Consider the following 13,883-nt stretch of genomic DNA (forward strand, 5'->3'; position numbering starts at 1 on the left):
CAAAACCCAAACTGGGCATCAGTGAGCAAGTTATTGGTGAGTAAGTGCCACTTGATAGCACTGTTTACGACACCTTCCATCACTTTGCTGATGATTGAGAGTAGACTGATGGGGTGGTAATTGTCCGGATTGGATTTGTCCTACTTTTTGTGGACAGGATATATTTTTTGTGGACAGGACATACCTGGGCAGTTTTCCACATTGTCGGATAGATGCCAGTGTTGCATCTATACTGGAACAGCTTGGCTAGAAGTGCGGCTATTTCTGGAGCACAAGTCTTCAGCATGATAGCTGGGATGTTGTCGGGGCCCATAGCCTTTGCTGTATCCAGTGCGCTCAGACGTTTCTTGATATCATGTGGAGTGAATAGAATTGGCTAAAGACTGGCTTCTGTGATGGTGGGGACTTCAGGAAGAGGCCAAGATGGTTCTTCCACTTGGCACTTCTGGCTGAAGATGGTTGCGAACATTGCAGCCTTGTCCTTTGCACTCGCGTGCTGGGCTCCACCATCATTGAGGATGGGGATATTCATGATGCCTCCTCCCCCCGTTAGTTCTTTAATTGTCCACCACCTTTCATGACTGGATGTAGCAGGACTGCAGAGCTTTGAGCTGATCCGCTGGTTGTGGGATCGCTTAGCTCTGTCTAAAGCATGCTGTTTCCGCTGTTTAGCATGTAAGTAATCCTGTGTTTTAGCTTCACCAGGTTGGCACCTCATTTTTAGGTTCGCCTGGTGCTGCTCCTGACATGCTCTTCTGCGCTCCTCATTGAACCAGGGTTGGTCCCCTGGCTTGATGGTAATAGTAGAGTGAGGGATGTGCCAGGCCATGAGGTTACAGATTGTGGTGGAATACAATTCTGCTGCTGGCCCACAGCGTCATGGATGCCCAGTTTTGAGCTGCTAGATATGTGTTAGTGCCACACAACACGATGGAGAATGTCCTCAGTGTGAAGATGGGACTTTGTCTCCACAAGGACTGTGCGGTGGTCACTGCTATCAATGCTTTCATGGAGAGATGCATCTGCAACAGGTAAATTGGTGAGAACGAGGTCAAGTAGCTTTTTCCCTCGTGTTGGTTCTCTCACCACCTGCCGCAGGCCCAGTTTGACAGCTATGTACTTCAGGGCTCGGCCATCTCCGTCAGTAGTGGTGCTACTGAGCCATTCTTGGTGATGGACATTGAAGTCCCCCACCCAGATAATGTTCTGTGCCCTTACTACCCTCAGTGCTTCTTCCACATGGTGTTCAACATGGAGGAGTACTGATTCATCAGCTGAGGGAGGGCAGTAGGTGGTAATCAGCAAGAGGTTTCCTTGTCCATGTTTTACCTGATGCCATGAGACTTCATGGGGTCCGGAGTCAATGATGATGACTCCCTGGGCCACACCTTCCTGGCTGTATACCACTGTACTGCCACCTCTGGTGGGTCTGTCCTGCCGGTGGGACAGGACATACCCAGGGATGGTGATGGAGGAGTCTGGGACATTGGCTGAAAGGTGTGTTTCTGTGAGTATGACTATGTCAGGTGTTTCTTGAGCAGGCTGTTTCTTGACTAGTCTGTGGGACAGCTCTCCCAATTTTGGCACAAGTCCTCAGATGTTAGTGAGGCGGGCTTTGCAAGTTCGACTGGGCTGGGTGTGCCTTTGTCGTGTCCGGTGCCTCGATCAATGCCAGGTGGTCCGTCCGGTTTTATTCGTAGAATATGTCTTTGTAGCGGTATGGTACAACTGAATGGCTTGCTAGGCCATTTCAGTGGGCAGTGGACTAACACATTGCTGTGGGACTGGAGTCACAAGTAGGCCAGGTCAGGTAAGGTCACAGATTTCCTTCCCTAGAGAACATTAGTGAACCAGATGGGTTTTTACGACAATCCAGTAGTTTCATGGTCACCATTACTGGCGCTATTCCAGATTTATTTCAGGAACTGAATTTAAATTCCCCAGCTGTCGTGGTGGGATTTGAGCTCACGTTTCCGGATCATTAGTCCAGGCCTCTGGATTACTCATCCAGTAACATAACCACCAAGTTTCCGTACCCATTTTGAGCCATTGCTGTTAGTGCTGAAGCTCTTTTAGCATTTTTGATCAGCAGAAGGCAGCTCGCCTTTAAGAGGTGCCGACTGCCTTAAACAGAATCAGGCTAGCTTTAAATAAAGCCAGCCTCGTTCCAGCACCGCGAACCTCGGCCCCCCCTACTGAGCGCACAGCCTGTCAGCAGCATGTTCAGCAGTAGGCTGTGCGCTACAATCATATTTAGCAGGCAGCGTGAATCTGAGGTGCTGCCTGCGCTTTTTGAAGGGGTGCAGGCATATCTCGCATCGCGGTGCCTGCACCCGTTTTCCAGCCGTATCGAATTTCCCGGCCTAGACCTTTACAGCTGTCTGACAGCCTGGGCTAAGTGAGAATTCTAGTCCCAGTGTTGTAAGGGTAGTGAGCAAGTCCACTGGGTCACCGAAGCCCTCAACACTGATTCATTTTATTTTTTTGTGCTGAAAAGCGGGTACATTGTATCAGTAATAACAACAGAAAATGCTGGAAACACTCAGCAGGCCAGGCAGCATCCGTGGAGAGAGAAACAGAGTTAACGTTTCAGGTCTGGGACTCTTGGATCTGTTTCTCTCTCCACGGATGCTGCCTGGCCTGCTGAGTGTTTCCAGCGTTTTCTGTTGTTATTTCAGATTTCCCGTATCCGCAGTATTTTGCTATTGTACATTGTATCAGTGCTTGTTTAAAAAACATTTTACATATACTATACAGGCAAAAGTGTTGTTATATCTATGCACTTTTTCACTAATGATCTGATTTCTATTTAAGCAACACAAGCCAGTAGTTTAGACTGTCACTGACTCAGATATCATACTTTGAACCACAAAGTGGAACTAGTGGATCTCCAATGACGATGCCCATGGAAAGTCTGGACGAAGCAAATTTCCATTGGATTGCATTAGTGATGCTGTCAGTACAAGAATGGGAATCTGCAGTTTACGAAGCTCCATCTAGTGGTAGATGTGTGCCGCTACAGGTGTGACCGTGCGACTGGTAGCTTTAAAATGGGAAAACCCTATTGAGGTGCCACCTAGAGGCATGACGGAATGGTGACGCCTAAATAAGGAGCGCGTGGCATGCATAGCAAATTAAATACATAGGGGTCGATTTTCAGTGTGCCATGAGGCGGGCTTTTAGGCATGCGGGAGGGCAAAAATCCCGAATTCGGGGGTCCCGACACCATCCCACCCAAAACCCGCCTCCACGTAAGTTTTAAAGGAGGCGGGTACCCGAGGCGGGAAGGGATTAGTGCCAATTAACTGCCTGTTAATTAACTGCCAGTTAACAGGCAGTTTTTAGCCTAATCCCTATTTTGAAGGTTGTCGTGTGGGATTCCCGACGGCTCCAAACCACGCCAGGTTAGAGGAGGCGGGCCGTCGGGTTGAAGGACTTGAAGGGGTCAAGATGTCGATGTTCAGGTGAGTGATGGGTGCATGAGTGCAAAGGTAAGTGTGTTTGGTGTGTCAAAAGTGTGTAAAGAAGTTTAAATTACCCGTACTTACCTTTACAGCCTTTCTTCCTCTAGGCTTCGGGAGTCCATCATTCAGCCGGCACAGAAAGCAGAATGGCCACGAGCTGTCAAAAGTGACAGCCTGCAGCTTTCAGTGCCGGCGAGATTTCTAACTGAGTCTGCGTAGAAGGACTCAGGTTAGAAGTAAGACTGTCAGTGTTTGACAGCTTCAAACAGCTGTGAAACACTGATATTTCATCTGTCAACACGTCCTGACAGATGAAATTTCAGCCTGTGATGTCACCTGTTGCCGGGTGGCCCTTAATTGGCCTGCTGAGCCCGCTGGGCGGGCTCAACAAGGTCAATCAAGGGAAAATCGCGTGGATTGGCCGCATCTCGATGGAGGCGGGACTAAAACCCGAAAGTTGTAGTCCCGCCTCCTTCCCGACTTCTGAATGAAAATCCAGCCCATAGCTTCTGCTTCAGTGCTCCTAGTGCATGCCAGCAGCACCTAGAATAGGACAGAATCCTTGAATAGTACAGCACAGAGGAGGCCATTCAGCCCTTCGAGCCTGTGCATATCCGGAAATTCCACGTCACCAGCCTGTGATTTCCCAGCCAATAATGTAATGGATAGACAATCAGGGGCTGGCTGTGTGTCAGGAACATTGACGGGGGAAATTTCCATCCTTATGTTTAATACCCGTTAAACCATCGGATTCGGCAGTTTTAAGAGATGGCAGAAAGAGGGATCAATTTCTGAAAGACATTCCTTTTTCTCAATCCATTTAAATGAATGGGCGGAAAATCAGGCAGGATCTTTTATGGGAGTGTGCTCCTCCCGCCCGATTTTCCTGTACTCACTGTGCCCAGATAATCCAGTATGCCCGAGCGCAGGACCAGGAAAACCTACCCCATAATGTGAGCAAAGGGCAATCTGCGTGTACTCTTCTGGTTAAAACCATAAAACTGTAACTTAACTTAAAGCATTAAATGAAACTTAATAAATTCAATAAAAATTGTATTCCCGGGCGTGATGATGCACTCCAGTCGCCGCGACGCCCACCGGTCGCAGAAGGCCTCGAGCGTGCCGGCGGGCACCGCATGCTCCATCTCCAGGACCACCTGGGCGCGAACGTGGCCGAAGAAGGGAGGCAGCAATCTGAGTGTACTCTTTTTGAATGAGTGTTTAAACAAATTTTCTGTAACTTAATAAAACTTAACAAATTAAATTAAAATTTGATTGGCCGGGGTGATGATGCACTCCAGTCCCCGCGGCGCCCACTGGTCGCGGAAGGCCTCAAGCGTTCCGGCGGACACCGCATGCTCCATCTCCAGGGCCACCCGGGCGCGAAGGTGGCCAAAGAAGGGAGGCAGCAATCTAAGTGTGCTCTTTTAGTTTGGGTACGTAAACAAATTATCTGTAAATTAACAAAACTTTAAATGAAACTTAACAAATCAAATTAAAATTGTGTTGTCCGGGCTGATTATGCACTCCAGTCCCTGCGGCGCCCACCGGTCGCGGAAGGCCTCAAGCCATCCGGCGGACACCGCATGCTCCATCTCCAGGGCCACCCGGGCGCAAAGGTGGCCAAAGAAGGGAGGCAGCAATCTGAGTGTAAAGTCATGTGAAACCCATCTTGTGCAATTTCTCTGAACATCGATTAAATTCTTCTTCTTATCGTGTCCACGGACAGTCTATACATAGCCCAGCCAGAACTGGACACATTTTTGCGCCTTGTTGTTGGATTTGGCAAGATCTGCAACAGTGCAGGGTTCCTCTAACGATGGGCGTTGCAGGAGATGTTGCATAGTCTGTGCCTCAGTTCCACATTCACAAGTTGTCGGGCTTGTTGAATATCCCCATTTGCTTAGTGACACCTTTGAGCAACCTACACCGGTCCTAAGTCTGTTAAGGCACTTCCAGGTTGTCCAGTTGCAATTAGCTCCTGGGGGAAGGCTTTCATCAAGTAAAATTTCCATCGCTGGGGGTTGTTCAAGACTGGCGAGCCGGTCTTTCCACAAGGCGATGCGGGCTTCAGATGAGGTTGATTGTAATGGAACAACACTGTTCATGAAGCTCTTTCTTGACTTTAGGCGGCTGGGTGTAGGTGTATGACAATGCAGAGGATGTCTCTCATCTGATGTTTGACGGAGTCACTCTTTCTTGCTGGATACCGTTCTTCTTATATCAGGGGGAGCGATACCCGCCAGGATATATAGGCTGTTGGTGTTTGTTGGTTTTAAGCAACCTGTGATAAATCGGCAGCTTGCATTCGGAACGGCATCCATCTTCTTGGCATGAGTAGACCTTTCCCATGCAGGGCAGGCGTATTCGGCAGTGGAATAGCAAAGAGCAAGTGCACTAGTTCGCAATGTTTTCGGGCTTGTTCCCCATCTTGTGTTAGTGAGCTTATTCAGGATGTTGTTTCGTACGCTCACTTTTGCCTTTGTCTTCTCGATGTGGTTCTTGAAGGTGAGGCATCGGTCAAGGGTGACTCCTAAGTAGATAGGGTGCTCGCAATGCGTCAGTGTTGTTCCACACTAGGTTACTTTCAGCTGGCGTTTGGCTTCACTGTTTCTGAGGTGGAATGCACGAACTTGCGTCTTTGATGGGTTTGCGCGAAGGTGGTTTTCTTCATAGTAGGATTTTAGTCCCTCCAAGGCCTCAGAAAGCGTTTTCTCCACGGTGTTAAAATCAGTGCTTTGGGCAGTGACACATAAGTCATCAGCATATATTAAACGGCGTGTAACACCGTCTATAGGTTGGTCATTCGTGTAGATGTTGTACAGCAGCGGTGCAAGCACGCTTCCCTGAGGAAGACCATTCTTCTGAATACGCCACCTGCTGCGCTTCCCACCTAGTTCAACATAGAACCGGCGATTCTGAAGCATGCTTTCTAACAGCTCTGTTAAGTGAATCTCTTTTGTCATCTCTAGAATCTTGCAGAGGAGACGTCGATGGTTCACTGTATCGTATGCTGCTGACAGGTCTACAAAAACAGCACCTGTTACCATCCCTTGCTCAAAACCATCTTCGATGTGTTGTGTGAGGTTGAGCAGTTGGCTTGTTGTTGATTTGCCGGGGCGGAAACCTGCTTGCTCTGGAATGATCTTCTCATCTACAGTTGGTGCTATCCTATTGAGTATCAGGCATTCAAACAGCTTATAGGTGTGGCAAAGCAGTGAAACTGGCCGAAAACTCTTAGGATCTGAGGGATCTTTTCCAGGCTTTAATAGTGCTATTACATGTGCCTTCTGCCAGATATTAGGTAGCTTGTGTGTTGCCAGACAGTGGTTGAACAATTGTAGGAGCCATTTCTTTGCTTTCTGTTCAAAATGCTTTATCTTCTCCGTTGCTATGTTGTCAAGACCAATTGCTTTCCCGTGTTTTAGACTAGATATACCAGTTTCCAGCTCTTCCATGGTGAATGGTCTAGTGAAGCCAGGATCATCGCTGTACTTCTTCCTATCTAGTTGTGCTCTTGGTTGTTTCTTGTTGATTTTTCCATTTAGGAGCAATTGGTGTGCAACTTGGTTAGCAGACACATTTGGATGTTGGGCAGCTTTCTTGGGATCACCTCCAAGTTTGCGTATGAGAGACCATGCCGTCTTGCTGTTTTTTGTAAGATCTGTTGTCTCTATCAAGGTGTTCCAGGTGTTTTGACGTTCTTGAGATACTTAACATCACCCTCTCACTGGTAGATATTGTTTCCTCTGAGAAGGGGTCAGATTCAAACATTGAGACATACTCCCAGTAGATTTCAGCATTCTCCTTGGTGAGACCAGGGATGTAGTGTACTCTGCAACCTCGGGGGATCTTCCTTCTAGCTGTTTTTTGGACATCTTTTGCAAAGAGGTTGTAGTGCTCAGGTAGTAGTTTAATGCGTTTAACCTTGCGGTCAAGTGCTCGTGTAAAACCGTTCCAATCGGCCTTCTTGAAGTTGAAGCGCCTTTTGAATGGTGCGACGGTTGGTAACACTGCTGCATTTACCTGGATGCCAATAGGACGGTGTTGTGTCTGTGGTATTAGGCCTGTGACAAGCTTCTTGCAGAGGCCAGCAATGTCGTTGCTGGCAATGGCAAGATCTGGATTATATCTACACTTCCAGCGGGCACTGTGGAAGGAGGCTGACAATTTAGGATCGTGGATGAGACTAAGCTGGTTAGCGTCCATCCATTCTTCGACTGCTTCTCCATCGTTGTTAGTCTCCTTGTACCCCCATTGGGTACTGTGGCTATTAAAGTCTCCAATGATGATCTGTGGTTTATTGTGCAGGTTGGGTACAGGGTTAGAGAAGCTGAAATCTGTGCCAGGTGGCTTGTACACTTAGGTCACTACTACTTTGCTCAGCTCTACGGTTAGAATTTCGATGTTGTCCTCCTCTGTTTTAGAAGTGGCTTCTACAACTGAACCAGCTCTAACAAATACAGCACTAAATTGAAGGTATGGCAGTGATATTGTGCTTTGTAGCTCATTGCACCATGTTGTTCAAATAGCGATTCAGCTTCAAAGGTAAAAGGTAGAGATATTGTGCTGTTTTTTTCCCCCAGTGTGAACAAAATGTCACCTCATAGGCAAACAGATAATGTAATTGTTTCATTTGATGAATGGTAACAATAATGCAGCTTCATAAACTGTGTCAAAGGATTCAGACAACATTTTCTTTAATTGGAGATCTAATGAGAGCTAACAAATCAAGATGTGTTCAAATCCAACCCAGACCAATGGGATGAAGGTTTCTCTCTATTTGCTGCTGTGAAGGTCCTACATGAAATTAGTTTGAACATTCTCAATTTAGTTCCCAGTGGGCCATGGACTGCCCACCACAAAATGGCTCATAATTCATCACTAATTAACACTAAGTTGTCTCCCTGACTCAGAAAAACACAAGATGGCTTCTGTGGAAAATGTTACACTGATTTACAGCACAGAAACAGGCCATTCAGCCCAACAGGTCCATGCCGGTCTTTATGCTCCTCACGAACCTCCTCCCAGCTCTCTTCATCTCACCCCATCAACATATCCTTCTATTCCTTTCTCCCTCATGTGCTTATCTAGCTTCCCCTGGAACGCTTCTCTGCTATAGTGGGGTGGTCTTCTTCTGACAGTGCGGCAGAGTAGAGGGGGCTTTATGCTCCAACAAACTGTTCTACACCTGATCTGAAAGTCCCTGGTGTTCAAAAATGGATGCCCAACATAGAAAGTGTTCCATTTGCCAAGACTAACCTCACACACCTCCATGAGTATAAAATTCATGCAAAAAACATAACCTTGTATTCAGTCAATTAAATCACATCCTTTATCAGAAGCTGATCTGACTTCAGGCCAAAGTTATTTGTAAATTGTAACTCCTTACTTGCCGTTGGGCTTACCCCAGTGGCTCAGCAGGTAAACTCACTGTGTGCATGTGGAATGAACCGCGCAGAACAGTAAGGTCATTGATTCGACCCTTGGTCTGTGCTGACTTGACTGATCTCAGCAGCGGCACCAGGAGGGATCCACTATAATGGACCTCAAAAGGATTTCTGCTCCTGGATGCTATTCAGGATCCCTGTTGGAAAATGTACAATGTCTGGATGTCATTATTAGGGACTTTAAAGAATTACTGTGGTCAAGTGTTAGGGAGCTGAACTAATATCAGCAGAGATACTGACAGGTATGTTCACACTGTATAAAGAACTTGCTTTTAAATTTTGTTTGATTATGTTAAATTGTTTAAGTGAAGATGCAGGCTGACAGTGTGATCCAAGTCATTGAGGCATTTTACTGTTCACACTGTACAACAACAACAACTTGTATTTATATCGCGCCTTTAACATAGTAAAACGTTCCAAGGCGCTTCACAGGAGTATTAAAAGACAAAAAGAAATGTGACACCAAGTCACATAAGGAGAAATTAGGACAGGTTGGTCAAAGAGGTAGGTTTTAAGGAGCATCTTAAAGGAAGAAAAAGAGGTAGCGAGGCAGAGAGGTTTAGGCAGGGAATTCCAGAGCTTAGGGCCTAGGCAACAGAAGGCACGGCCACCAATGGTTGAGCGATTATAATCAGGGGTGCTCAAGAGGGCAGAATTAGAGGAGCACAGATATCTCGGGGGGCTGTAGGGCTGGAGGAGATTACAGAGGTAGGGAGGGGGCGAGGCCATAGAGGGATTTGAAAACAAGGATGAGAATTTTGAAATCGAGGCATTGCTTAACGGGGAGCCAATGTAGGTCAGCGAGCACAGGGGTGATGGGCGAACGGGACTTGGTGCGAGTTAGGACACGGGGAGCCGAGTTTTGGATGACCTCAAGTTTACGTAGGGTAGAATGTGGGAGGCCAGCCAGTAGTGCATTGGAATAGACAAGTCTAGAGGTAACAAAGGCATGGATGAGGGTTTCAGAAGAATTTGTATTAAATAGCACTTTATCTTGAGCTTCGAATCTCCCAAAACACAATCAATGAATTCTTCAAGTGCAGGTCACTGTTGTTATGCAGGCAAATGCAGCAGCCAATTTGCACAGAGTGATGTCCCATAAACAAACGAGATGATTGACTTGTTGATCTGTTTTTGGTGGTGTTGATTCAGGGAGGAATACTGTCCAGGACATAGAATTAATGACTATAATTGCAAATAACGAATAACTTACAGTTTATCATTATTGGGTAATTCTACAATCAGTGTATTTTATTGTATAAAATAATGTAAGCAGTAATTACAAGATAATAATGTGATTCAAAATGTTTTAAAAATGAGTTGAAACATTTTAACAAAAAAATGGATATTGTCTTTCCAAAATATAGATTACACTGCTAGTCATTGTTCCTCCGAACTTTTCTATCATATTTCTTCTAAGCTCAAATACATTGCCCTAGATGTTCTTCCTGCTCCCTGCATCCTCGTTGTGTTGAAATCAAGACTCAAAGCACTATTTCCCACTCCAACTCATTCTTTCCCTAGTTTACAAAACTATGGAACTCGTTATTTCCTGTCTTCATTTCTTCCAAAGCTTGGTGTCACCCATCTCCTTTTCACCTCAGTTTTCTCTTTCCTCCCAGGCTTGGCATTGCACTGCTTATTTACTCAGATCTTCCCTTCCTCCCTGGTTTTCCATCGTCCACTTCTTACCTCCTCCATTTGGTGTTATCCCACTACTTTCAACCTTGGTAGAGTCTCGCACTGTGGGTTCATCTAGGTTTCTCAATCAAAGTACAATCTAGCTGGAAAGTGCGTGTGGATGGATGTGGGGTAAGCACAAGATCCGGCTTGAATTGGGTGCTGTCTGTAGTTCAATAGGCTGCCAACACTCTCTGTCCAGGCTCATGCTTGAAGTATAGACACTTGGATAATGCACTGTCAACCTTGGCTCAGTTGTAGTAGCACTCTTGCCAACTCCAAACTTGATCCAGGCTGACACTTCAGTGCAGTTCTGCACTGTTGGAGGTGCCACCTTTCCCAGTGGGTACCTGATGCCCATGGAGCCATGCTCCAATGAAGAGCCAATATGTCTTGCGAGGGACAGGAGGGGGAACTGTGTAATGATAAGATTATTTGGGAAAAGTTCCATTATTTTACCAAGAGGGGAACCACCTTCCCAATTAATTCAAATTGGGCAACTCAGGTAGTCTGGGTGTAGTTACCGCTCCTGGTCTCGAGGGGCGCTGGTCCCGCCCAGCCGCCTTGTGACGCGATTTCACTGCGCCGGAAGTGACGCACACACTCCGCGCGGCCCAGCCGTGCCGAGGGAGGGAAGGGGAAGATGGCGGCGCTGCAGGGGCTTCCCGTTTCCTACGGTCACAGCGCCAACATGGATACGTCGACCGGGCCGCAACCCCAGCACCAGCCGTCGCACGCCGAGAGGAGTAAAGAAGAGGCGACAGGTAACCGGGGCGGGCCGGACCACTGAGCGCGGCTGCAGCCCCGGGGACAGGGAGCTGGGGCTTCAGGGGCAGGAGAACCGGGGGCGGGGGGCCGGGAGCCAGGAGCTGGAAATAACCTGGAGATTGGTGTGGGGAAGAGAGGGCCCCCTCACTGAGCCAGGAACCCCTCACTGAGCCAGGAACCCCTCACTGAGCCAGGAACCCCTCACTGAGCCAGGAACCCCTCACTGAGCCATGACCCCCCCCCTCGCTGAGCCATGAATCCCCCCCGCCCTCGCTGAGCCATGAACCCCCCCCCTCGCTGAGCCATGAACCCCCCCTCGCTGAGCCATGAACCCCCCCCCCCTCGCTGAGCCATGAACCCCCCCCTCGCTGAGCCATGAACCCCCCCCTCGCTGAGCCATGAACCCCCCCCTCGCTGAGCCATGAACCCCCCCCTCGCTGAGCCATGAACCCCCCCCTCGCTGAGCCATGAACCCCCCCCTCGCTGAGCCATGAACCCCCCCCTCGCTGAGCCATGAACCCCCCCCTCGCTGAGCCATGAACCCCCCCCTCGCTGAGCCATGAACCCCCCCCTCGCTGAGCCATGAACCCCCCCCTCGCTGAGCCATGAACCCCCCCCTCGCTGAGCCATGAACCCCCCCCTCGCTGAGCCATGAACCCCCCCCTCGCTGAGCCATGAACCCCCCCCTCGCTGAGCCATGAACCCCCCCCTCGCTGAGCCATGAACCCCCCCCTCGCTGAGCCATGAACCCCCCCCTCGCTGAGCCATGAACCCCCCCCTCGCTGAGCCATGAACCCCCCCCTCGCTGAGCCATGAACCCCCCCCTCGCTGAGCCATGAACCCCCCCCTCGCTGAGCCATGAACCCCCCCCTCGCTGAGCCATGAACCCCCCCCTCGCTGAGCCATGAACCCCCCCCTCGCTGAGCCATGAACCCCCCCCTCGCTGAGCCATGAACCCCCCCCTCGCTGAGCCATGAACCCCCCCCTCGCTGAGCCATGAACCCCCCCCTCGCTGAGCCATGAACCCCCCCCTCGCTGAGCCATGAACCCCCCCCTCGCTGAGCCATGAACCCCCCCCTCGCTGAGCCATGAACCCCCCCCTCGCTGAGCCATGAACCCCCCCCTCGCTGAGCCATGAACCCCCCCCTCGCTGAGCCATGAACCCCCCCCTCGCTGAGCCATGAACCCCCCCCTCGCTGAGCCATGAACCCCCCCCTCGCTGAGCCATGAACCCCCCCCTCGCTGAGCCATGAACCCCCCCCTCGCTGAGCCATGAACCCCCCCCTCGCTGAGCCATGAACCCCCCCCTCGCTGAGCCATGAACCCCCCCCTCGCTGAGCCATGAACCCCCCCCTCGCTGAGCCATGAACCCCCCCCTCGCTGAGCCATGAACCCCCCCCTCGCTGAGCCATGAACCCCCCCCCCTCGCTGAGCCATGAACCCCCCCCTCGCTGAGCCATGAACCCCCCCCTCGCTGAGCCATGAACCCCCCCTCGCTGAGCCATGAACCCCCCCCTCGCTGAGCCATGAACCCCCCCCTCGCTGAGCCATGAACCCCCCCCCTCGCTGAGCCATGAACCCCCCCCTCGCTGAGCCATGAACCCCCCCCTCGCTGAGCCATGAACCCCCCCCTCGCTGAGCCATGAACCCCCCCTCGCTGAGCCATGAACCCCCCCCCTCGCTGAGCCATGAACCCCCCCCTCGCTGAGCCATGAACCCCCCCCTCGCTGAGCCATGAACCCCCCCCTCGCTGAGCCATGAACCCCCCCCTCGCTGAGCCATGAACCCCCCCCTCGCTGAGCCATGAACCCCCCCCTCGCTGAGCCATGAACCCCCCCCCCATACCCCCCCCTCGCTGAGCCATGAAATGAACCCCCCCCTCGCTGAGCCATGAACCCCCCCCTCGCTGAGCCATGAACCCCCCCCTCGCTGAGCCATGAACCCCCCCTCGCTGAGCCATGAACCCCCCCCTCGCTGAGCCATGAACCCCCCCCTCGCTGAGCCATGAACCCCCCCCTCGCTGAGCCATGAACCCCCCCCTCGCTGAGCCATGAACCCCCCCCTCGCTGAGCCATGAACCCCCCCCTCGCTGAGCCATGAACCCCCCCCTCGCTGAGCCATGAACCCCCCCCTCGCTGAGCCATGAACCCCCCCCTCGCTGAGCCATGAACCCCCCCCTCGCTGAGCCATGAACCCCCCCCTCGCTGAGCCATGAACCCCCCCCCTCGCTGAGCCATGAACCCCCCCCTCGCTGAGCCATGAACCCCCCCCTCGCTGAGCCATGAACCCCCCCCTCGCTGAGCCATGAACCCCCCCCTCGCTGAGCCATGAACCCCCCCCTCGCTGAGCCATGAACCCCCCCCTCGCTGAGCCATGAACCCCCCCCTCGCTGAGCCATGAACCCCCCCCTCGCTGAGCCATGAACCCCCCCCTCGCTGAGCCATGAACCCCCCCCTCGCTGAGCCATGAACCCCCCCCTCGCTGAGCCATGAACCCCCCCCTCGCTGAGCCATGAACCCCC

At 51.0% G+C, this 13,883-nt stretch overlaps 1 protein-coding gene across 1 annotated transcript in view; it reads left to right on the forward strand.

The window, feature by feature from the left end:
* Window positions 1–11,123: 11,123 nt before the first annotated feature.
* The window catches only part of med1 (mediator complex subunit 1), an 87,897-nt gene continuing 85,137 nt past the window's right edge, over window positions 11,124–13,883 (forward strand). The window contains exon 1 of the mRNA XM_085966557.1: window positions 11,124–11,358. Coding sequence (XP_085822683.1) covers window positions 11,238–11,358 — 121 coding nt within the window. The 5' untranslated portion in view covers window positions 11,124–11,237. The remainder of the gene's footprint in view (window positions 11,359–13,883) is intronic.

Source organism: Somniosus microcephalus, chromosome 24, assembly GCF_052327205.1.
Source record: "Somniosus microcephalus isolate GS21.2 chromosome 24, FLI_Smic_1.0, whole genome shotgun sequence".
NCBI lineage: Eukaryota > Metazoa > Chordata > Chondrichthyes > Squaliformes > Somniosidae > Somniosus > Somniosus microcephalus.